Here is a 25,763-nt window from a genome sequence, read left to right on the forward strand (position 1 = left end):
CCCACCTTTAAAGAAATGTATACATCCAGAGTGAGGAAAAGGGCTCAGAAAATCACTCTGGATCCCTCACATCCAAGTCACTTTCTCTTTGAACTGTTGCAATCCGGTCAACGCTACAAAGCACTGAAGAGCACAAGAAAAGTTGTTCCCCCAGGCAATCTACATATAAAATGTTTTTTTAACATAATTTTACATATATGTTATATAGAAATAAATGGTCCATAATTGAAATATGAATATTGTTTCATACCACAAAATAACAGATAGCCTATTAAAGAAAAAACATTGAAATTGAAACATTGTTGACCGTGAACAACACAAGTGTGACTCCCAAATGAACAATACCGGAGGGTTTGTATCTCTAAAGGAGTTATAATTCTACAACTGTTCATGAAGCAGTAATATACATGCACAGAAATCTAGCCTGAATAGACGGCTGGAGAGAGGAAAGGCTTTAAGCCTTAAATTTGCCCAAAGGCATCTTGCTCCACAATTTAGATTACTCTGTCTTCAGTGCTACATGCTAAAACACACAACACAATAGACTGAGAACACCCCCTCAATGAAGAGCAGTGCTGGCACACATGCCTCTATGCGGCAGGACAGAAAAATGGGGGGGAATTGTAGAGGGAGGCATGAACGTCAATGATCTGGAATGGCCCAGAAAATGACCGGTTGAGCAACAGTGGAATGACGTTATAACCTTATAACTTACCCAAATTACTGCCAGTTTCCACTTTCAAGTATTAATATAAAGTGGCCACAAACATGTGGAGACTTTTTGGATATTTAAAATATCTAAATGTCATTGCATTAAACACAAAATATCAAATCAAGTGTCATCTGCAAACAAATGCTGTTAACATTTTTCTCACAACTTGTCACTTTCGGAGCAATTTTATGATGACTTCTAATAAGCTGGTGTGTAGGTGACTTTAAGTGGATGTATTAGATCAGGTTACCTCAACTTGCTTGTGGTATTTTTTGCAAATAGGTTTGAAATTTTTGTTATATAATGCATTTCTGTGTGTTATATAATCCAATTCATGCATTTTAAAATGTGGCTTTAAGGGATAATTCACCCAGAAATGAAGTCTGTAATTTACTCACCCTCAATCTTTTTGACTTTCCCATTCCTGTTGAACAGGAATTTTTTTCCCATTCCTGTTTTTTTTTTCATACAATGGAAGTAAATGGGGTCCAAGTTTATTTAGATGAGTTATCTCAAGTCTTGCCTATTTCGTGTGATGCTTTTATTACCACTCTCTTTTTTGGTGCTATAAATAAAGGCACGAAAGTACATAAAATTCATGTGGATATAATTTTTTTTTTAGAGTTATTGTAGTACAGATTGTAGTCATTTTAAATTATTATATATGTCAAAATTGGTAAATATTCTCATAGTTTTATTTTCTAGAACAAAATGTAAAAAATACACAAGGTGCATATTTATTAAAGCCATCACAGCTACAGAATCATCAGTCTAGATGTATATAGCTAACACTGATATCAGAACTCTGTCTCGATTTTTAAAATTATGATTAAATATTTAATCATTAATAATGTTAAAGTTACAGAGTATCATAATCTGATGTCTATTTTATAATGCTAATTAACAGAAATGCATATGCCACATGTGCGACCAACCCTTCGCTATTTAATAACTTATTCATATGTTATTACTGACACAGATACGGCAAACTGATTAGTATATCAAACTGACATTTCTGCTTAATGGGCATGTCAAGAATTACACATCAGACCTTAAAGTCATACTTGAGCTGTTTGACGCATGATGCTGTTTCTGAGGAAACAGACTTGTACAATCCTGCAGGCCATGTTTAATTACAAATTACTCTGGGGAAAAAAATAATCAATCCACTCTGAAGCCCTGAATGAAATGTATTAATGAGCTTCATCCAGACAAATATATTTTCCCGTCACAGATTTAGGCAGGCAGTTAGAAAACTATTTCTAATTTATAAAAGGTTTCCTTTTCCTTACGAGCCCTGCATGATCCCCAGCTTCCTCTGAAACAATCAGGGTTTGCATGCAGTTAATGAACTGCATTAATATTTAAAGGTATAATTAAATGTGATTATTGCCTAATAATGAAAAGAGTTGATGAAGAGAATGTTCTAGTTGTTATTCGTGGAGTTTTCCCTAAGTGCATAGTTTAAATTTGCCATATTTATTCCTCCAATATGACATTTTCTGTGGAACACAAAGTGAGATTCTTAGCAGAACGTCCATGTTGCTTGTTTCCATACAATGAACGTGAATAACTGGATCTTTCAAGTACTAAAATGGACCAAAAAAAGCACTATGAAAGCATCATGAAAGTGGTCCATATTTCAAGTCTTCTGAAGCCATATGATCGCTTTGAGTGGTGATCAGACTGAAATTTGAGTCTACAATCTTGAAAGCTTCATGTGGTCACCATTCACTTTCATTGTGTGAAAAAGAGCAACAGAACAAACATTCTTCTGGCTAATTTTATGTTCCACAAAGAAAGTCAAAGAAAGTTTGGAGGGGTGGTTAAATTATGACAATATTTATTTTGTGGGCAAACGTCTCGGTAACGTATGTAACCCTCGTTCCCTGAGTAGGGAGGTACGAGGGGAGGACGAGGAGGATTCAGTCTCCTGGCTCCCCTCAGGAACCTGACGATCAGGTCGTGCTTTCCCAAGGACTTACCATCAACTGCGTCGTGATGTGCGGCAATGGCGGCAACATACACTTTCAGGGTGGAGGGAGACAGCCTTCGCTCCAACCCTTCTTGCAAGAAGGAAAGCACGACACTGATGGGGCATTTCGTGGGTTCTAGATTTTTAGAAGAACACCAGTTGACGAAGAGGTTCCACTTCAACGCATAGGCATGTCTCGTGGACGATGCTCTAGCGGAAGTGATGGTAGCCACCACCGCTGGTGGTAGGGCACTCAAACCTGCCTCGTCCCATCCAGGAGCCACACGTGGAGGTTCCAAAGATCGGGACGAGGGTGCCATAAGGTGCCCCGTCCCTGAGAAAGCAGGTCCTTCCTCAGAGGAATTGGCCAGGGAGGTGCTGTCGCGAGGAGTACTAGTTCTGAGAACCAGGTGCGGTTGGGCCAATACGGGGCAACCAAAATTACCTGCTCCTCGTCCTCCCTGATCTTGCGCAAAGTCTGCGCAAGAAGGCTCACTGGGGGAAACGCATATTTGCGGAGGCCCCGCGGCCAGCTGTGCGCCAGTGCATCCGTGCCGAGCGTGCCCTCGTCAGGGAATAAAACAGGCGGCAGTGGGACGAGTCGTGGGAGGCAAACAGGTCCACCTGTGCGTCCCCGAACTGATCCCAAATCAGCTGAACCGTCTGGGGATGGAGTCGCCAATCTCCAGCAAGAGGCCGAAGCCGAGACAGCTCGTCGGCTGCCTGGTTCAGGTCTCCCGGGATATAAATGGCTCGAAGCGACCTCAGATGCTTCTGGCTCCATATAAGGAGGTGGCGGGCGAGTTGTGACATACGGCGGGAGCGCAGACCACCTTGACGGTTGATGTACGCTACAGTCGCGGTATTGTCCGATCGGACTAGTACGTGTTGACCCCTGAGCAACGCATGGAAGCGGTGCAGGGCAAGGCGTACAGCCAACAACTCGAGGCAATTGACATGCCAAAGGCGCTGGGGTCCTGTCCAGGAGCCCGCCGCAGCATGTCCATTGCACATGGCGCCCCAGCCCGTGGTGGAGGCATCTGTTGATACAACAACATGCCTGGACACTCGTTCCAAGGGCACTCCGGCCCGAAGAAAACTGAGGTTCGACCACGGGGTGAAGGTCTGACGGCAGGTCGGAGTCACTGGGACTCGGAGCGTGCCGTGATGCCATGCCCACCTCGGGACTCGATCGCGAAGCCAAAGCTGAAGTGGTCTCATATGAAGCAACCCGAGCGGCGTGACTGCGGCTGCGGATGCCATATGCCCCAGGAGCCTCTGAAATAGTTTCAGTGGAACCACACTCTTGCCCTCGAACTGACGAAGGCAAGACAGCAGTGACTGCGCGCGCTCGCTCGTAAGCTGCGCGCACATGGCGACCGAGTCGATCTCCATACCGAGAAAAGAGATCCTCTGCACTGGGCAGAGTTTGCTCTTCTCCCAGTTGACCCGAAGGCCCAGACGAGCTAGGTGCCGGAGCACTAGGTCCCTGTGTTCGCAAACCTGATCTCGAGAGTGAGCTAGAATCAGCCAGTCGTCGAGATAGTTCAGGATGCGAACCCCGTGTTCCCGGAGGGGAACAAGGGCTGCCTCGACGACCTTCGTGAAGACGCGAGGAGACAGGGCTAGCCCGAAAGGGAGAACCGCGTACTGGTATGCCTGCCCCTCGAAAGCAAACCGTAGAAACGGTCTGTGTCGAGGAAGAATGGAGACATGGAAGTAGGCGTCCTTCAGGTCAATCGCTGCAAACCAATCCTGCGGCCGTATGCACTCGAAAATGCGTTTGGCCGTGAGCATCTTGAACGGCATCCTGTGAAGGGAGCGGTTCAAGACGCGCAAGTCGAGGATTGGTCGTAACCCACCGGATTTCTTCGGTACAATGAAGTTGTACCCTTTGGCAGCCGCCTGATCGAGAGGAGGCAAGGCGGAGGAGGTCGCCGAGCGATCACGGGAAGACAATGGTGCCTTCCAGGATCTCGTGACCTCCTCATGCACGTCCGGGAAGAAAGGCATTGGGGTTGGGCGGCGACGAGGGTCAGCGGCCGCTCCCAAAAACCAATCGTCCAGCCGCGAGCGCACTGGACCAGGTGGCGGGGACCACTCTAGACCAATGGCCGCGGCTGCCCGGGAAAGCATGGCCGTCAGCTCGGGATCAGACTCGGGCAATGCTGGGACACCCGAAGGTGGCAGCACAGCCGAATCGTCACTTCCCAAGGACTCCTGCCCACCTTGTGATGCAGCGATCGACATAGAATCCTCCTCTGGAGCGCCGAATGAGACCCGCGGCAAGTCAGTGGACTGTACTGCAGGCTCATTCGGAACACTCGCGGGTTGCACAGTGCTGGAGGGAGGTGTGGAGCGTGGAATAGTCGGCGCTTTGTTCCACACCGTAACCCTCAGGTCACCCTGGCCGCCAGCCGAAGTACCAGCTCTCGTGGAGCTCGTAGATCGGGGTGCGGATGAGGGGACTCTACCACGAAGGTCATTGAGTCTCGACCGCAACCGTGCGATGGGCATGTTCCCGCAATGGGAACATGACTCATCCACAGACGCTGCCTTTGCGTGCTCGACACCCAGACACACAAGACAGCGATTGTGCCCATCAGAGTCAGAAATGTACAGACCGCAACCAGAAATACACGGGCGAGGCATCTTTAAAAAGACGTGCCGCGTGCAATGCTCTTTTGTGAAACGAGATTTCTCCACAAATGTTGAAGCGACCAGGGAGATGAACACACACACTCTGGCAAATCACTGCACAGATAAGCAGGGAATGTGCACTCGCTGGAACTCGCCGTCACACCAACACTCGGAGAGAGGCTCGTCTCGAAGAGAATGAAGAGATGAATCTCAGGATTGGCTGTGGAGTGAAGAATCAACTTGGCTCCGAAGCGAAAACATATCTGCATGTTGCCAGCGCACTTCCTTATATACCCCCAGGGTGGGGCGGAGTTACGCTATGCAAATTCCGCAGACCCATGGCATTTCATTGCCATTGGCTCGTTTTATATACTCGAAGATGATAGGCTTTCTAAGCGAAACCCCATTCGTCGTCATCCGACGTAACTCGGAGTGACAACGAAAGGGAACTATAGATACTATATAAGCAGCCTTCATTGAAAAATTTACTTGTATTAAATTTCACATATGGAATTAAGGTAACTCTACTTAACAAAGTTAAGTAAAATTAACAAAAAAAATAAGTAATTTAACTTGGCCAGTAAAAGTTTGAGTAATATCTATTTAGTTTGAGTTTTCTGTGCAATAAGTTTCACTTAAACAATATTACATTAAATAAAACCACACTTTTAAAGTATATTCTTTACATAGAAATATCTAAGCAGAGAACTCAATACTTGGTACACAATGACGGTAACATTTGATAAAACATTTTTTGTGTATGAATGTGTCATTTTGAGTAGAAAATTAACTCCAAATGTCACAAAATGGCAAGTTACTAATCCTAACAACAAAAGCAATGATAAAACAGTGTAAATGCAGCTGGAAAAAAAGTGCAAAATCAACCTCAATAATTATTCAAGGCCCAGTGCATGATGGGAACACCAGAAAAGTTGAGTAATTTTACTTAATTTTATAATGTTGATATTTATGCTTTTATTTCTACACGTTTGAATTGAGTACTAATATAGTTTTTTTTTTATTATTATTCTTGCCTGAGCTAACTTTTTCATGTAGAAATTACATTGTTTTTTTCTGTAGTATTTACTTCACCACAGAATCATTTTTATCAGTGTTGGCAAGGCATGGATAAGTTTTACTGTACATAATATGTACATGTATGTAGGGGAATGTTCTCATATAAACAGAAGTGCTTTTACAGAGTTTCCTCCAGGCACATTTCGCACGAAATTTGGAAACAGAAATCTGTAATTCAATGTGTATGTGTGTTTCTTGTATTCACAAGCTATGAAATGAATTTTACATTGTGTTCTGTCCAAAGATATTATGCTGAAAATAAATTATGGACTCTAAATTATGGGGATAAAATGTCCTCACAAAGATGGATATATCCGAAATCCTTGTCCTTGTGAGGACATTTTTTGGTCCCCATGAGGAAAACAGCATATAAATCATACTACATGATGTGTTTTGAAAATGTAAAAATGCTGAAAGTTTTCTGAGATGGGTAGGGATAGAGTTAGGGGATAAAATATACAATTTCTACAGTATAAAAATCATTATGTGCATGGAAAGTCCACATAAAACATGAAAACACATGTTTGCGGGTGCATGTGTGTGTAACAGAGTTAATTGATTTACAATCCATTAGGTCAATTCTCTGAAATGCTCTTATGTTGTGGTTTATTGTTTTGCTTTGATGGGAAGCTTTTTGGATGAGTGCTAGGGCTTGTTTTTCCTCTTTTGCGCAGTAATTCAAATTAAAACCAGACAATTACCCATTTGAGCGAACACAGAGCCCTGATCCACTCTAAGCTCAAGACATGGCTTCATCAGGATGAGCTGCCATCATTCAACATGACTGATCGGATACACGCTGATCCAGCATTTTCCCTAACAAATAGAGGGAGAGAGGCCTGTAATGCATTTCATCAATATTATTTAGCATATGTTCAGTTAATTGACTTCACTGAGAGATTTACTAGCTCACCTCTCTCCCCCATACAATAACATATGTGCATCATAATCACAGAAAGTTTGCCTAACCAGGTACCAGAATAACTACATTTAATACTCATTAACCTATTGAGAAATTCACTAGAATGCCACCGTCAAGACATTGAATGGGAGTCTTGTGTCAGAAAATTGCAATACATAAGCAACACTGGGGCTAGTTGTCACTAGTTCAAAACTGTCTAAATGAAAATAATTTACTGTATGTGAATTCTGTCCTCTTAACTAAAAATAATTAAAAATATATTTTTGCTATAGCTGTTGGTTATAAGCACATATGACAAACCTGACATACATTCAGACAACAGTCAACTTTATAATGACTTTATAATAACTTTACAATTTTATGAACTTCTCAGGATTTTTTATATAAATATCAGGTTTGGGTAAGTTGTCAAATGTGTTGTATGTGTTTTAATATAATTTTATATTAAATTATAATTTTTCTGTTTTATAAAATAAAAAAATTCTAGATAATTAACAATGATATATTTAATATAATTTAAATACAGATATGTAGTGTAAGATGGCTTATAATACTTTTCATATTAAAACTTTTAACTTTGTCGGCACCGATAGTCTCGTGGTTAGCGCGCCGACATATAGCGCCGTTGCGCTTCAGGCGACCCGAGTTTGAATCCCGGTTCGTGGACCTTTCCCGATCCCGTCCCCCATCTCTCTCCCACCCCGCTTCCTGACTACTCTATACTATCCTATCACAATAAAGACAAAAATCATTTTTACTTTTAAATCTGTCTGTGGTTAACTGTAACTTTTTCTTTGGTTATAGTTTTTTTTTTTTTTTTTTTTTTTTAGGTATCTGTCTACAAAACAAAAAGAGAAATATTCACTGGAGTAAAGGTCCCAGTACCACCCACACGTCAGTTAACTGTGTTGTAAGACAATGAATCAAATGCACTTTTAGTACAAGTATAGCTATTATTTTTTAGTAGAATTAAGAGTCTGTCCCTGCAGTGTTTTAATAACTGTTATTCACCATACAGCGGAAACAATCACATGACCCTCTCATTCCCCACGCGTTCTGAAGCCTGTCAACTACAGAATTCAAAGAGCTGCCTGCTAACAGCTTCTTTGAATTTCCTTTCCAAATTTCAAGTGAATATGCACACTGCCTTTGCTTTTAATTTGTTATGAATAAAGACTTTTTGCATCAGTTGAACTCTGTCATCTAGCTTGTCAGTGTGTAGCTGTACCCTGATATCTGAAAGTCTGCATTCATGTGGATATGAAGTAGAGATGCTTCCCTATGCTGGCAGTCCATGTGTATTCTAGTAACCTCTAGGATAATCAGTTCAACTGAAGTCAGTTTTTGTAATTCATTTAGCAGCCCTATCCCTATTGAAGAACATAAACCTAAACATAAAAAGAACACACATCCCTTTTTCACAAGGGATGCCTCGGTCAAAAGAGATTTCCTGAAAAGGTCACAGAACTGTCTGCCAACAGTGTGAAAATGGGATAAATCTAAAAGTGGTCATCCAACCAAAATCTAGATGTATAAAATCCAGAAAAAACACCAGGGTAACATCTAAGGATAGGCTATATGACTCTCTTGCATAGAGCTTATTCACAGCAGCGCCATCTTTGATTTTTAACAGGAATGAAAGCATGGCTGTGAGGGATAGATTTGGATTGTTCTGATGACGAAACACTGCAGAAATATCTTTCCAAGAAATTTCAGTAGACAGAAAATTCCAGAGAACATGAGCTTGGAAAATTATAAGTGATCAAGTAGCTTTATACGGCTTTTTACAGCGGATGCCATTGAAAACACGGTCTATCCCTCACAGTCTCGCTTCCTTTCATACATGTCATGGCGCTGCTCTGAACAAGGTCTGTTGGCTAAGGTTAGTGTTTACGAGTCCACTATCAGACAAACATTGAATGTGAATTGTGTGCATGGCAGGATGGCAAGGAGGAAGCCATTGCTCTCCAAAAACAACATGGCTCCCATCTAAAGCTTGTCAGAGAACCAGAAGACTGTTGGAAGAATGTTTTTTGCACAAATTAGTCCAAAATAACACTTCTTAGTTTAAACAAGACATTTACATTTAGTGAAAACCAAACTCAACTTTAAAGGATACTGGAAACAGCAACATAAGACAAATATTGTTATTATAACTTATTTAATGGTCCCAAACTAAATTATCTGAATATTCTGAAATGCTTGTACAATACAATGCCAATCAACTTTCCAAGATTCCAATTTCTTGCCATTTTGAAAGGCAATGCCATGTAAATTTGATTAGTAAATCTAGTTACAAAGCTATGAATAATAGCATAGAAAATCTAGTGTTAACTGCGTTTCCTAAATTGATCAAAGTGGTCAAACAAATATGCTCACCCTTACAATGTGCTGCTGGTGAGATTGAATTTATAATTGTTTCATTTAAATGTCGAATCAAATTCACAATTATAAAAGTAGCACACACAATAAGTCTATTTGACTGTCCTGATCTGCTTAGTTACTGTTTGATGTGGTTGCGTAACTGTTCTCAGGATGAGATGCATTCTGTCCATCATCACCTTTTTATTTCCTTCTAAATCGGGTAGCAATTCGGCAATCATCTTTGACTTTCTCTCCTTCTCTCAGTCAGGGTCAAATGTTTCCAGTGCTCTCCTGTCTGAGTGTGTGGGCACGTCTGAGTGCTTCAGCTGGATTTTGGTGCTCCAATCCAACAGTACTCAATTGGCCTGTCCTATAATTGCAGACGGCTTTGATATATTAACTGTAAAACCCTATACAGATGAGTGACTTTTGAGTAATTTTGTCATCTAGCTTTAATGATATTATCAATATTTTTACATTTTCACCATACATGACTGCTTCACTTGTCATTCTGTCAATATTCATTTAGAATCACATGAGATCAGAATGTTTTGTGAGACCTTCTGTCCTCTTTTCTCCCACTGGACCCTCTAGCTCAGTCCCAGCAGCTGCTAGACATCATAACTCAGGGTCAAGTGCTCTGTTAGATGCTAAATAGACTGACAGCTATGATGTTGCCCTCTTCTCTTTGTCAGAGCTTGTTCAGGATCTCAGAGGGGCATTTGAGCTGATGGATGGGACCAGTTGCCTGTGGTATAAATGTGTGTTTGTAAGAGTATGAGTGCAAAATCGTTATTTTTGTCAATAACTGTTTCAGTTTTAAAGTCCCGCTGTAGTCAATAATTGTATCCCTTAAAACTGATCTTTGATCATCAAAATGACATATTTAAACGTTTTTCGCTGTGAAACTTGAAATTAAAATAGCTTGAATGTAACTCTACACCCTTGCTTCATTTGGTATATGCGGATTCATGAATATGCAAATTAGCCCCGCCTCCACTCGCTCACACCAGCTCACAGATTCACTCGGCCAACTTACTGAGGTGAACCCTGCACAATGGTATTGCTCTTTACAACGTCAGACACATAACAGTATGATGATTAATTCAGTTAATATGATTAGCCTTTTCTTGACTATGTTATCAAACAGCTAATGAATGAATGTTCCCATTCGCTATCTCAGTCAGGCAGTTGTCTTCTAACAATCATCACAAACGCTTAATAACTCAGAGAAATGAAACCGCAATCAAACCGCGTTTTTGAGACTGTCTTTGGTTCACTGCGGTTTTATGTAGAAAATACCAGCAAGGGTGTTGACTTATGAATTTGCACATGGTTTGTCTTAAAGCATATTAAAAAACACCACATTGACATATTAACAACATTAAAAGCTTGATTTTCACCACAGGGGGACTTTAACACTTGCAACACTAGGTTGCACTCAGAGATCACTACAAATTGCGTAATGAATGTTTATGATATTAAACATGTAGTGGGGTCCAAAAGCCTTTTTTAATAAATTGTCTCAAACTAAAGCATCTCCTAAAGCAATATTATGAAATGCTTCTAGAATACAAACACATTCACATAATGAATGTTTATGACAATCCTGACCTGTGATTGGTGCAAATTGTATATATATGCAGTGGGGTCCAAAAACCTGGAAATCTTGAATTTATTTTTCATTTAAACCTTTTTATTTTACTGCATAAGGTGACCAAATCAAATGTGAAAGGGAGAACAACAGGTTTAGCACTTTAGCATACTTTTAAAAAGAGTACTTCTTATGGAAATAATATACTTTAAAACAATATACACTGTAAAAAAAAGTTATCTAACTCATCAAAATAAGTTAAGCAATTTTCAACTTTTTTATGTTATACAAGATTCAACTAATTTGTTTTAAATCAGTTTAATGTAATATAAGCTGAAATTGTACTTAAAAATGTAAGGCAGCAACTTTTCTTTGCACTGAAACAGACATATCAACACACACACACTGATCTGCAATTAAATGAAAATGTATTATGTATATATTAAATTCAATTAGCTGAACTTTATAGTACTTTTTTGACTCACTTAAGTAGGACTTAATCATATCTTTATATGCAATTTCATTCTTCTATTGAAAACATTGAAATAAGTGTAGTGTACTAACAAATATACTGACAAAAGCATATGGTAAACTAAAATACACTGAAATGTAATTTCTAATAAAACTTGTATTTAAAATGTTACATGTATTTCAATAAATGTGTAATTACATATTTAAACATACAGTTAAACACCGCAGTTAAAATTATAATCAAGTACTTTTATGTTAGTCAACACACTGAAATAAGTGCACTTCTTTAAAGCACGACAAAAGATAATTAAATCATAATGATTTAAAATGTAAGTAAAACTTGACATTACAAAATGCACTATTTTAAAGAATACTTCAGTGTGTTAAAAATATTGTCATGAAAGTGTCTTTAAGTATCCTTAAGTGGCCTTTTATTTCATTAATATTATATTATCTGCAAATACAGTTAAAAAGATTTTTTTTTAAGATGTGGGATTTTAAGATGTGAAGTACGCTGTGTACATGTGCACTTCTGTTTGACAAGGGCCGCTGCATCTGTGAAATAATCATTTATCGTCTTCTGTGCGAGAAAACCTACTCGCAGAACTCATCAAGTGTTTTCTCTTTTCAGTCTCCGAGTTGCTCAACTAATTCTCTAATTGAGGCATTTAAGTGCATCACAAACTCATTATAGATAACAGCAGGTTTCCTCAGAGGCCACAGATAATGTGTCTAGTGTGATAATGCAATTGTTTGCTGTTGTATAATGAATGAATTGAGAGTTAGGCTTTAAGTTGAGTTTGTACACTTATTGTGACAGTACCGTAGGGTAATGTAGTAGGCTATTTGAGGCTATAGTCTCAGACTTCCCACCAAGTTGTTCATCAGTTCCTAGGCTGCTCTCATTTGACATGATTACAAAGTGCACTTTACCCAAAATAATAGTTCTCTTACGAGAGATTCTCTCGTACTGCGTAGAATACGCTAGGGGAAAATCCTTTTCCACGAGAATACTGAAGCCAAAAAATTATCCTTAATTTTGTATTAATGTAAAACGCGTTGCGGCAGCATACAGACATAGGCGAGGCAGCTCGCGCGCCTATTGGCTGGTCTGCTGGCAACTGCTTAAGCCTATCGAGCGAGACCTAGAGTGACGTCAGACCCAATGAGGGCGCTTCGCGCCCCCTGCGTCACGTCCCGCCGAAACGGGCGTGGCTTAGGTCTATAAATACCGCTCGCAGGCTTTATATCTCTGATTTTTCATCCTTCAGCGAAGCAACTCACATCGCTGGATCCGAGAAGAAGCCGCGCTGTTGAAGAAGCACTTCAGCGGGACGAGTCGAGAAGCTGCTGGCCGCGCCGCCTTCATCGCCTTCCTGCTGCGCTATCCGGCGTTGTATCCTTTCTCTTCTACTGTGCCTTGTGTGTGCTCGCCGCCGCGACACACACTCTCATTGCACTAAAAGAGCCGGGCGTCTTTTTCAAGACGCCCCTTCCTGAGGATCACGCAGTTCTCGCGCTCGCTGACGGCGACTGCCCTCACTGCGAGCTAGGTACTGCCTATGGTGACTCTGAGGACTCACCTGGCATCCTTCTCCGAGACTGCTCCTCCGCCCTTCCAAGCCGCAAAGCTCGCCGGTTCGCCCGCTTGCCTTGCCTGCTTGGGGGACGATACCCGCTCTCCCTCTGTTCGAGCCGCGCAACCGCGCCGTTCACAGGGGATGTCTGGAGCGGACCGTCACAGGGCTGGCTTTCTCTCTCCCTCTGTTCGAGCCGCGCAAACTGCGCTGCTCACAAGGGAGGCTGGAAGCGGATGGTCGGGGTTAGTTTTTCTTTACGTTACAAGAAAGCTACCCTACCCCTGCGCCCCATTCACGCGTCACTCACCGGCGAAAGGAGAAAAGTGTTTACAGTCCCGTCGAGACCGGACTGACCTCATTTCTCACACGTCTCAGTTCCCTGATCAGGCGACTGGAAATGTCTATACTGCAGCAAACGTGCCTGTTTTTTAATACACGCACGCCTGCAAGCAAACGCCGAAGAAAACATGTTGACGCTCTTTTATATGCTCGTGCATCTGACAGCCTTTGTGTTTCCCCCCTGTGGCTCAGTGGTGGAATCCTAGGTTTTTTCACACGGGAGACCGGTGTTCGAATCCCGGTCTAACGGCAGATAAATTATGCCGCCAATGCTTCGTTCTGTCAGTTCCCTGGAAGGCGACTGCAGACGTGCATTTTGCAGCCGACGAGCGCGTTGTACAACCCGCTCGCCTGCACCCAGACACCGTTTCTATGGTTCCCGTGCGTCACTGGCGAAAGGAGAAAAGAGTGTTTTAGTCCCGCTGCGGCCGGGCCGATCTCAATTTCTCACACATTTCTCATTCCCCTCTGAAATTCAGGCGACTGGAAATGTCTTTATTGCAGTGAGCGAGCCTGTTGTTACACGCACGCCTGCAAACAAACGCCAGCATGTTGACGCTCTCTGATAATACTCGCACTGACTGAAATCCAATGTGTCTTCCCCTGTGGGCCAGTGGCAGATTCACAGATTTCCGCACGAGAGACCCGTGTTCGATCCCGGGTCTACCGGCAAATAAAATTATGCCGTCAATGCTCGCTCTGTCAGTTCCCTGAAGAGGCGACTGCAGATGTGTATTTTGCAGCCAACGAGTGCGTTGTACAACCCCCTCGCCTGCACCCAAACCTTGCCGCTCGTCCAGTTCCAAGAAATGTGACTGGTACAGCGTATTTAGCAGCCAACAAGCCGGTTCCATTGCCCGCTTGCCTGCACAAAAAAGCCATTTTACGGCTACCCAGATAAATCCCTTAAAGAGTGTATTTTCTGGTGTCCCGGCCACGGCCGACGGTGTTTTCATGTGTAGAAAAAATGCCCACTACTCAGTGCCCATTCCTACACACAAGCACAGCCTTTCACACAGGGCTCGCGCACATAAAATCGACTCAGATTGATTGCGCTTTAAACGTAGCAAACGTGCCCACTACCCAGTGCCCACAAACGCTACTTCCCACATGTCTCACGGTCTCTGTAAATACAGGACCAGTATGCATACGCTCTGCTCACGCGAGCAATGCTGTAAAAGTGGTGTATGTGCCCGCTGCTCTGCGCCCACGCCCACACACAGACATGAAACTAGCCCAGCCCTGCCCCTCTCAGTTAGACACTGCAGAGGAGTCGAGCGCGGGCATTCTGCCCGCTGTTATCAGCGCGCCCCCTGCCTCAGATGTCATGAGCGCGACGCTTATGTCACAGCACACAAAAGCCGCTGTATCGCGAGCCGATCAGAGCGTGCTTCGCATCCAGCCCCTAGCTACTCGCGCACTTGCGTGGGAAAAGCTTCCCGGGGTTTCGAGATGGGTGCTGAACATCATAAAAGAAGGCTATTCGCTGCAGTTTCGCCGGCGCCCTCGCCGCTTCATGGCGCGCGTCGAGACCTCGGTAGAATCGAAAGTAGCTCATCTACTTCGAGCCGAGATTCTGAAACTGTTGAGCAAAGGGGCTATAGAACCCCTATCTCAATCTCAAAGCGAAGGGGGGCTTTACAGCAGATACTTCCTGGTGCCCAAGAAAGACGGGGGTCTCAGACCCATACTAGATCTGCAGCAGCTGAACAGAGCGCTTCTGAAGCGCCAGTTCAGGATGCTCACGACCAGAAAAATCCTCGCGCACGTCCGCCGAGGGGACTGGTTTGTGTCAATAGATCTAAAGGACGCGTATTTTCAAATACAGATAGCGTCACGTCACAGGCAATTTTTGAGATTCGCCTTTGAGGGCCAGGCATATCAGTACACAGTCCTGCCTTTCGGCTTGTCCCTGGCACCCCGTACATTTACGAAGTGCATGGACGCAGCGCTCGCACCCCTCAGACTACGGGGTATACGAGTGCTGAACTATCTGGACGACTGGCTGATTCTAGCCCAATCTCACTCGGAGCTCGTAGAGCACAGGACCATTTTACTCGATCACCTCGAGAATCTCGGTCTCGCAGTGAACTGGGAAAAGAGCTCGCTATTCCCCAGTCAGATTATATCTTTTCTGGGAATAGAGCTGAACTCGCTGCTAATGACAGCACGCCTGTCATCTCAGCGCACACTGGACATTCGGCGCGCAGCCGGCTCGTTCCGCTGCGGCGCGATAGTCCCTCTCAAAACATTTCAAAGGATGCTAGGTCTGATGGCCTCAGCATCTTCAGTTCTCCAGTTGGGCCTTCTGCGCATGCGCCCACTGCAGTTCTGGCTCAGAAAGAGAGTACCACGCACAGCGTGGGCCTCCGGTCGGCTTCGCTTCAAGGTCAATCAAGCGTGCATTGCAGCTTTGAAACCTTGGGAGGCAAAAGACCACGCCAGGGCGGCCAGGGCGGCCTCAGGTCCCTGACTCTGTACAGGCTAACCAAGCGCCTCCTGATATGGGCCCGCAGCAACCTGCTCTCGCTGAGAGCAGCGCACGTGCCAGGGCTCCTAAATATAGGACCAGACAGACTGTCCAGGAACCAGGTTCCGACAGGGGAATGGTCTTTGCACCCACAGACAGTCCAGCTGCTGTGGAAGAAATTCGGCAGAGCGGAAGTAGACCTGTTCTCGTCTCAAGAAAACGCTCACTGTCCAGAATTTTTCTCGAAGAGCAAGGACGCGCTGACCCACGAGTGGCCTCGCCGTCCTCTCTACGCTTTTCCCCCCGTCTCCCTCCTGACTCAGGTGGTAGAACGGGTCAGAGAAGAAGGATGCTCAGTGCTGCTTGTAGCCCCACTTTGGATGAGCCAACCTTGGTTCCCAATTGTGATGCAGTTAGCGAGCACCGCCCCGTGGCCAGTGCCTCTGAGGAGGGATCTCCTCTCTCAAGCCAACGGCATCCTCACCCAATCTGGCATCTGGCATCCTCACCCAAGAGCTGTGGTCCCTCCATGTGTGGGCCATCAACGGGTACCCGCTGACCTCCCACAGGGAGTGTTAAACACTATCACACAGGCCAGAGCTCCGTCTACGCGACGTCTCTATGCCTCAAAATGGTCAGTGTTCTCTAGCTGGTGCACAGCTCGTGGTGTGTCACCCCTGCATTGCGGTGTGACGGAGGTTCTCTCCTTCCTACAGGAGCTGTTGGATAAGGGCAGGTCCCCTTCCACGCTCAAAGTCTATGTAGCGGCCATAGCAGTGTTCTCTTCGACCACGCTTGGCCAGTCTATTGGAAGGAACGATTTAGTCATTCGCTTCCTTAGAGGAGCTAAGAGACTGAATCCTCCCAGACCTCCCACAGTCCCTATATGGGACCTTTCTACGGTACTGGAAGCCATGAAAGGTCATCCATTCGAGCCCTTGCAGAAAATTGATCTTAAACACCTGTCTTTCAAGACGGCGTTTCTTCTGGCTCTCGCTTCAGTGAAGCGCATAGGGGACTTACACGCGCTCTCAGTAAGCGCGACGTGCATGGAATTTGGGCCGAATGGCTCTAGAGTTATACTCAAACCTAAGCACGGTTATGTTCCTAAATCCCTCAATACACCGTTCAGAGCACAGGTCATCTCCCTGTCTGCTCTGCCGGTCACTGAAGGAAATATGGACGAAAGCTCCCTTTGCCCAGTCAGGGCGTTAAGAGCTTATGTGTCTCGCTCGTCTGTTTTCTGACAGACGGAGCAGCTCTTTGTTTCGTTCAGCGGGCGTTCTAAGGGACTAGCCGCTTCGAAACAGACCCTATCCAGATGGGTAGTGGACGCAATAGCGCTAGCTTACACAACCAAGGGCATGCAGTGCCCGCTGGGTGTCAAAGCGCACTCCACGAGAAGCATGGCTTCATCGTGGGCCTGGTCAAGTGGGATTGCCTTGCAAGATATTTGTATGGCGGCAGGCTGGGCCTCTCCGTCTACATTTATAAGGTTTTTACAACCTAGAGGTTCCCGCACTACAGGCCAGACTACTGTCGGTCTAGTATGGCCAAATCTCATAAACTGACGCTGTCAGTTATGCAGCTATTTGAGTATTGCAGTCCTTGCTCTATGCTGCCATAAAGGAAGATAGTGGCTAAACCCCTCCTCTTCCAGGATTCCCTGTGAGTCCCCTGGGTGATTGTGTACTGTATGAACTCCAGGCTGTCGCCCTTGAGTCTATAGTATCAGATCCCAGCACGCACGGCGTTTTACAGTAGGTTCCCCTAGCGTATTCTACGCAGTACGAGAGAATCTCTCGTAAGAGAACGTACTCGGTTACTAACGTAACCTCGGTTCTCTCTAGAGAGAGGAACGAGTACTGCGTATCCTGCCGTGCATGCACGCGCTCTGGTTGCTTCGACTATGAAAAACCAGAGATATAAAGCCTGCGAGCGGTATTTATAGACCTAAGCCACGCCCGTTTCGGCGGGACGTGACGCAGAGGGCGCAAAGCGCCCTCATTGGGTCTGACGTCACTCTAGGTCTCGCTCGATAGGCTTAAGCAGTTGCCAGCAGACCAGCCAATAGGCGCGCGAGCTGCCTTGCCTATGTCTGTATGCTGCCGCAACGCGTTTTACATTAATACAAAATTAAGGATAATTTTTTGGCTTCAGTATTCTCGTGGAAAAGGATTTTCCCCTAGCGTATTCTACGCAGTACTCGTTCCTCTCTCTAGAGAGAACCGAGGTTACGTTAGTAACCGAGTACGTTTTTTGTTTTCAAGATTTGAATTACACTACAAGTGCACATTCAACACAATTAAGTGCACTTCTTTTTCACAAGGGTTTGCTCTTTTTCCAAAGATGCTTTTAAATGTTTGTTAGGTGATTATTATTATTGGACTTATGGCAGCACAGTGGTTATACAGTATATTAGCCATTTTCAGACATGAAGACACAATCCCACGGCCTGTAAACACAGAGATGCAGTACTTTAAAAAAAAACAACCCTGTACAATATGCCTCTTAGTCAGACCCTAAAGGTTAATAAGAGACAAGTGTGTAAGTAAGTGTGTGTGTGTGTGGGTGTGTGTGTGTGTGTGGGGGGGGGTTCAGGTATTACCTACATTGTGGGGATAAAATGCCACCACAAGGATAGCAATACCAGATATCTTTGACTTTGTGGGGATATTTTTTGGTCCTAATGAGGAAATCAGCTTATATAATATATGATGTTTTTTAAAAATGTAACATGGAAACCCAACGTGTGTGTGTGTGTGTGTGTGTGTGTGTGTGTGTGTGTGTGTGTTTCCTGGAAAACCCTATACATTATCAGGACAAAATGTCCCCACAAAGATGGCAATATCAGAAATCTTTGTCCTTGTGTGGACATTTTTTTCCATGAGGAAAACAGCATATGAATCATACTAATGATGTTTTTTTGAAAATGTAAAAATGCTGAAAGTTTTCTGTGATTAGGTAGGTTTAGGGGATAGAATATACAGTTTGTACAGTATAAAATCATTATGTCTATTGAAAGTCCCCCTAAAACATGAAAACATGGTGACTGTATATGCATGTGTTCACATGGATATTCATATGTCTGTTTCAGTGCGTGTATGTGTGTGTGTGTGTGTGTGTGTGTGTGTGTGTGTGCGGAGGGTTCTGGAGCAGAATTCATTGCTGGCAGTGATTGATTGTCTCTTTGAAGATAAAGAGCTCCCTGGATCCCTCCTGCTGTTCTTCAGTGTGGCCCTTTGATTGTGGAAGACACCTCTCTCTCTCTCTCTCTCTCTCTCTCTCTCTCTCTCTCTCTCTCTCTCATTCTCTCTCTCTCTCTCTGCTTCAATTTCCACCGTCTTTATTGATGTCATGCGGAGGCCTGTGCTCCAGTACACAAACACTCTTAACTTGGAATGGTTGAGAAGTGCTACGACAATCCCTGGGAGTAGGATTATAATTGTTGAGTTTTCCCTTAAACTCTAATTACATCTGATGTCAATATCATCACTATTAGTCAAGGCATTTCAGATATAGGCTCGTATAACTGATGTTATTACACGTCTCGGCTTATTAGCACATTATAAATACTGTATTTGAAGTTCACTGCAGATAATATATGACAAAATTCTCTTCTACTGTAAAATTTTTAATGAGTTTCACGAGGTCACATTTACATATAATGAGATAGAGTAAAGGTTATGCGTATTTGGCGTGCTGTCCGAGGAGAGGGCTCCGAGCCCAGAGTACTCCACCCATCCCATCCTAGGAATAGTTATGAGTGAGGAGATGGGGTGGTGTAGGGATGCTGGAAAACTGTTGTGGGACAGAGCTAAGTCTGCTGTATATATACACCCCCTGTCACGCCAATTGAGTTGATTAACTGAATGTGCTCCTCCTGTGCTAATTAGGATGATTATCTGAGCGGGATCCTCCCGAACTTTGTTAATAAAACATCATTAAAGATTAAAACTGCTTAGGAAAGACCAAAAAGCAAAAATAAAAAACTTTATAAACGAATATAATAGCGTACTATATATAAAAGCAACAGAAGTCTCCATCCTGATATAAGCTCTAAAGTTCTAATGTGGCATTGCATGCTTCATAGGTAAGGCAATCCCAAAATGCACTAAGAAAAACTAATAACCACAAGCTGAGTGAAAAATAAATCCAAAATGATGGATGAAGTGGGAGAATTATACTGTAAATGTATTTAATACGCTTATACAAATTCTAGTACTATTGATACTGTAAAAAAGTTTGTTACACTTTATTTTAAGGTGTCATTGTTATAGTGTAATTATATAAGTAACTACTCAGTAATATTATTTAATAACATGGGTATAGGGTTAGGGTTAGATGTTGTAATTATGCATAATTTACTCATTACTATAGTAAATACATGTAGCATGCATAACTGTAAAAATACATTTTTGCCATCAGTTCTAAATAAAAAGCCATTTTACTGAGTATTTGTGTGTGCTATGTCATTTTTGTTTAATTCCAGAAACGAGACATGCTGATCATTAACGTAGCATGATGCTAACACCAAACTCTATTGGAATCAGCTGTGAATTGAGTTGTTGCTTATGTAGAGTATTTCAAATCAGAAACATATGAGACTCTATCTATGTCTTTAGAAGTTTTGTGTGTTAGTGTGTACTGTGTATCTATAGTTTGAGGACAAACTATGCAAACCGGATTTTGTCCCAGAAACGGAGCTTACGAAATCTGACAAAACCTCCCTATTCTGGGACATTCTTAATTATTAAATCTTTTCTAAATAAAGAAATACTTTTGTTTAGCAGTCTACAATTTCAGTTTTCTTTTAGCGGCCCGGATAGTCCCTGAAAGTGACAAAAACTCTCATTGGAGATGTCTTCAATTGCTAAACTGATTCATAAAAAAAGAAAACACTGTTGTTTAAAAGTCTGAAATGTTGGGGTTGGTTTGGTCAATAGTAATTATAATTAGCTTTAAACAATAGAAGTCACTGAGATGTCCTCAGGAAAACAATGAAACAAAGTTGTGTGAATGAGTGTTGGCGTGTATGTGAGTAAGCACATGTGTGTTAGTGATAGAGGAACAGCTGCCAGGCTTTTACAATAGTTCTGTGGAATATGGCTAATTTGGTATTCATGAGATCGGGCCCTGGACTTGAGATGCTGTCCCCCCAGGCTGTCATGCCTGTTTCTGTCCAAAAAAAAAAAAATCCTTCTACAGTAGTCCAGCTACTGAGACTCTCTCTCTCTCTCTCTCTCTAAGAGTCTCTCTCTCTCTCTTACATGCAGACACACACACACACACACACACACACACACACACACACACACACACACATCTTACACAAACTTCTCATGTATCTGAATTGTTTACAGAGAAAATGATTCACATCATCATTTGCAGAGAGATGCAGAGATGAAGTAGAACTCAGTTTTTGTCAAAGGCCAAACTGAAAGTCGGTTTTATACCCAGAAGTGTTTTAAGTGGCTATACTCTAACTCAAATAGCATTAACTTTGCACTTTATTAAAAAAGTTTGCTGCAGTTTTGCTTAACATAAACTTTTAAGTGAAAAGTTCACGTAAGTTCAATGAAGTAAAAATTTGATTTCCAGTATAATTCTCTTCAGTTTAACGTTTAAAAGGATAGTTCACCCATTAATGGACATCCAGGCATCATGCCATTCCAAATCCATTTGATTTTCCTTCTTGCATAGAACACAAAATGAGAAATTTTAAAGAATGTACTGGTTGTTCATTTTCCAAGCAAAGAATCAGTATTGGAGCTTTCAACCATCAAAAAGTGTAATAAAAGCAGCCCAATCACTATTTTAATATATCATCTATAATATCTTTATGGCATCCTAACTTCTGTTTAGACTGTTCACAGTCCAAAACCAGCCAAAACTCATTCAAACTTCTTGGAAGACTCCTGAAACTAACCATGTGTGACTCTGAGGTTGACAGAAACTATAAGTGAGTGGGACATATCTGTTTTGCACCATCTATGTCAATGCAACTCACACCTTTGGAGATATGCAAGATTTCATTCCTTAGCCACACACACACACACACACACACACACACACACACAAAAAAAAACTTACTGTCAGACCGCTGATGCTGCCTGGTAAGATATTTACAATCTTTTTCACAATCCTTTTTTTAAAGTCTTGTTTCACAGTAAAATAAATAAATCCTTACAACCACATATGTCAATAAAGAAGAAAAAATGCATAAACACTGACCCCAATTTAGACATTTAAAAGGTATAGTCCAACCAGAAATGAAAATTCTTTCATCATTTACTCACCCTAATGCTGTCCCAGATGTAAATGACTTTTTTCTGATGAAGATTTTTTGAAAAAATAATCCACCTCTGTGAGTCTATATAATGCAAGTGTATGGGACCTCCCAATTTGATGCTTAAAAAAAAAAAAACACTTCCAGTCAACTGTCAAACATCAGCATTTTGAGAAGGGTAATGCTTCACAACATGCTGACATTCATGACAAGCAAACGTATATATAAATACACATTTGTTGTTATAGTAGCTATCATTTAGCTTCAGAAGACACTGATTCACAAACTGGGGACGTATGGATTAGTCATGTTCACTTTGTGTGTTTTTTTGAAGCCTCAACTTTGAGGGATCTATTCACTTGCATTATATGGACTCACAGATTATTTTTCTAAAAATCTTTGTGTTCTTCTGGAGTAAGAAAGTCACATGTGGGACGACATGAGGGTAAGCAAATAATGAAAGAATTTTTGGGTGGAGTATCCCATTAAGCCACCCTTAAAAAAATTCAATATGTATTCCCTGAAAATATTTGTAAGGATGTTTAGATAACTGGAAACCTAGACAAAAATACTGAAGTACTGTTATTTTTTCCAGTGTGACTAGAGTCACACAAGCCCTAGTCTGCATCATCTAAGTGTACACTCACCCTCTCCTCCTCCTCCCTCATGTCAGGCATGGTGCTGACACACAGTGTAACAGCCGTGATGGCCACAAACACCACCGAGAGGCAGGCAAAGATCTTCCCAGGAATCCCAGAGTGAGGGTTCTCCACCATGTCTCTGAGGCTGTGCATGCACCCCGCCAGACGACCCTCCTCTGGGACCCCGACACCCGGCGCCTCCTCATACGACTGGGGTGAGGTCAGCTCGACCTCCTCCTCCTCCTGCCGGAGTCTCTGTCGCTGCTCCTCCTGCCGAAGACGCAGTTTTCTCAAGCAACACCACTCCAGGCTGGCCTCCTCCACACCCCAATACAACAGCTCCTCCTGAAAGGACAGCGCGCACATCTCCCGCAGAAGACGGAGTTTCCCGGCCGCCAGGAACGTAACGATGGACCGGAAGGCGCTGGGGCTTCGGTCGAAGAAGAACTCATTGCAGTGCGCGTCATAGTCATCACATAGGTCGAGGATTTCCTCGGCATTGCTGCAGCTACGTAACTTCCCCAGGCGCGTCAGTGGGAACTCCTCAAGAGTGGACCATGGTATGCGATAGCGGATGCCGCCCACATTGATGATGGCGGTACGGTCAGCTAAAACACCCTCGTCTGCTCCAGCCCCTCGATTCCGGTGAACCTCGTCCTCCTGTACGCCGGGCTTGCGCTGAATTTGCACGCGTTTGTAGAACACACCCTTTTTGCTGCTGATTTCATGGGGGTTCTCCAAAGTTTTAAAGTGGAAGGAGGTAAACTGATGATCAGTGCTGCCTGCTAGGAAAGCCACCTCTTGGTACATCTCTGCCACGTGGCTGTGCAGGTCGTACACTCCACAAATACACAGTCTACCAGGTCACGGTGGTCATCATGGCGGAGCTTTGAGAGATAAAAGAGGCAGATATTAATAATAAAGACGCTATAGATCCTGCTCCAGGGTGCAAACACAACGGGCACAACACAAAAAGATTCTTTGGTCAAGATATATCAAAAACACACTGGAAAAAGTCCCTTGTACACTGCACATAATTAAGTTTGCCGATTTTCAAACAGTTTTGTATTGTTGCAATATTGTTAGTATATGTGAATGAATAATGTGCACTTTATCTTCATGTTATCTGCACACAGATAACCCTATTAGTTGTCAGCAAATATCAACCAGATGACGCAAAATGTGTCTTTTTGACAGCTACGGGGCTTTTGTTAAAACTACAGATTAGACATCTGCATTTTTATATTCCCACCCATGGACAGTTGGAGTGACAGAAAGGAAGAAAAATGCATTATGGGTGTTTTTTTATTTTATTTTTTCTTGACATGTAGCACAGATTTCACATAAATAAATGTGTTTCTACTGCCAGCCAAGCTTTGATAACTCGTTCAGTTATTTAAACTTTTTCCCTGAATGTCTGAGTTAGAAACATTTCTGTCCCCTGATGGAGTTTGAGTTCTTTGCGACTGTCGCCATTGGCTTGCTTAGTTGGGAACTGCACTGACACTATTAGATGAGAACAAAACTTGAACTGAATTGAGCTGGATGATGACAACACTATTTCAGTGCTAAATTATAGCTGATTCGAATTTGTTTCATAATTGGCGAATTTTGCACTGTTATTACACTGTTACTGAACTGAACTGAATCAACATTGACCTCACTTACAGTGAATAATGCACTATTTTCTTCTGAACTGAATCAACACCGAACTGACTTCAGCTAAATAATAATACTATTGTCTTTACAGCAGAATTTAATTCTGTGTGCATCACTGATCGTCACTTTCCTGCTTATCACTGTATTATTTTTTCAGATGTTTAATGTCCCTTTAATGTTTAAAATCACCCTGCAGACCCACAAACAACAACATAATGAGACACAACACAATCAGAGCTAGACATAACACAAGGGGACTGTGCACAACTTCCATTGTGTTGTGTCTTAAAGGAATAGATCTGGTTGTTATTTTTCCCTGTGTAATTACTATTAATATGGTCTAGTCCTTTCAAGCTTCAAAAATGGACACAAAAGAACCGTGTGCTTGAGGTATATTCCATGTCTTCTGAAGCCATATAAAAGCTTTGTGAGGATCAGAATAAAAGGAATCTTTATTCAGTCACAATAATGACAGCCACATTAGCACCCTGGATTGTATGTGCACTTGTAGTGTACTTTAAATCTTTAAGTTTACACCTGTAAATATATAAGAGTACACTTTCATGACAGTTTCTTAACACACTTAAGAATTATGTCTTTGACATAAAACTTTGACTGTCAAATTAAAAGTTTTACTTTAAAGTACATTTTAAACCACTGTTTTAATAATCTTTTATCATGTTTTAACAAAGTACACTTATTTGAATGTGTTGACTAACATACTAAAGCACATGTATTTGATTATAAGTGTAATTATTGTGTGTTATTTATGCCCGATTCACTATTACATTTTCACAGACAAGTCTTAAGCCTAGTCCCAGACTAAAATGCAGGTTTGAGTTGTTTTACCATAACTGAAAGCAACTTGCACTGACATATCTTAAAATATGTCAGTGCCGATGTTTTATCTCAAGATGCACACTAGTAAAGTTTTCTCTGCCCTGCTGAAGATTTTGAGTGAAAATGAGTACACTTTTGCACGGGTGCAGAATTTAGCCTCTCCAATCCATCATTCCATGAACTCTAGATT

General features: G+C 42.6%; 1 protein-coding gene across 1 annotated transcript in view; it reads right to left on the bottom strand.

Moving 5' to 3' along the window:
• kcng2 (potassium voltage-gated channel, subfamily G, member 2) overlaps positions 1-25,763 on the bottom strand; it is a 40,886-nt gene that overhangs the window by 7,721 nt on the left and 7,402 nt on the right. The window contains exon 2 of the mRNA XM_084423635.1: positions 23,081-23,961. Within this exon, the coding sequence (XP_084279761.1) occupies positions 23,081-23,884 (804 nt within the window). The 5' untranslated portion in view covers positions 23,885-23,961. The remainder of the gene's footprint in view (positions 1-23,080; positions 23,962-25,763) is intronic.

This window comes from Rutilus rutilus (genome assembly GCF_951802725.1).
Source record: "Rutilus rutilus genome assembly, chromosome: 11".
Classification (NCBI taxonomy): domain Eukaryota; kingdom Metazoa; phylum Chordata; class Actinopteri; order Cypriniformes; family Leuciscidae; genus Rutilus; species Rutilus rutilus.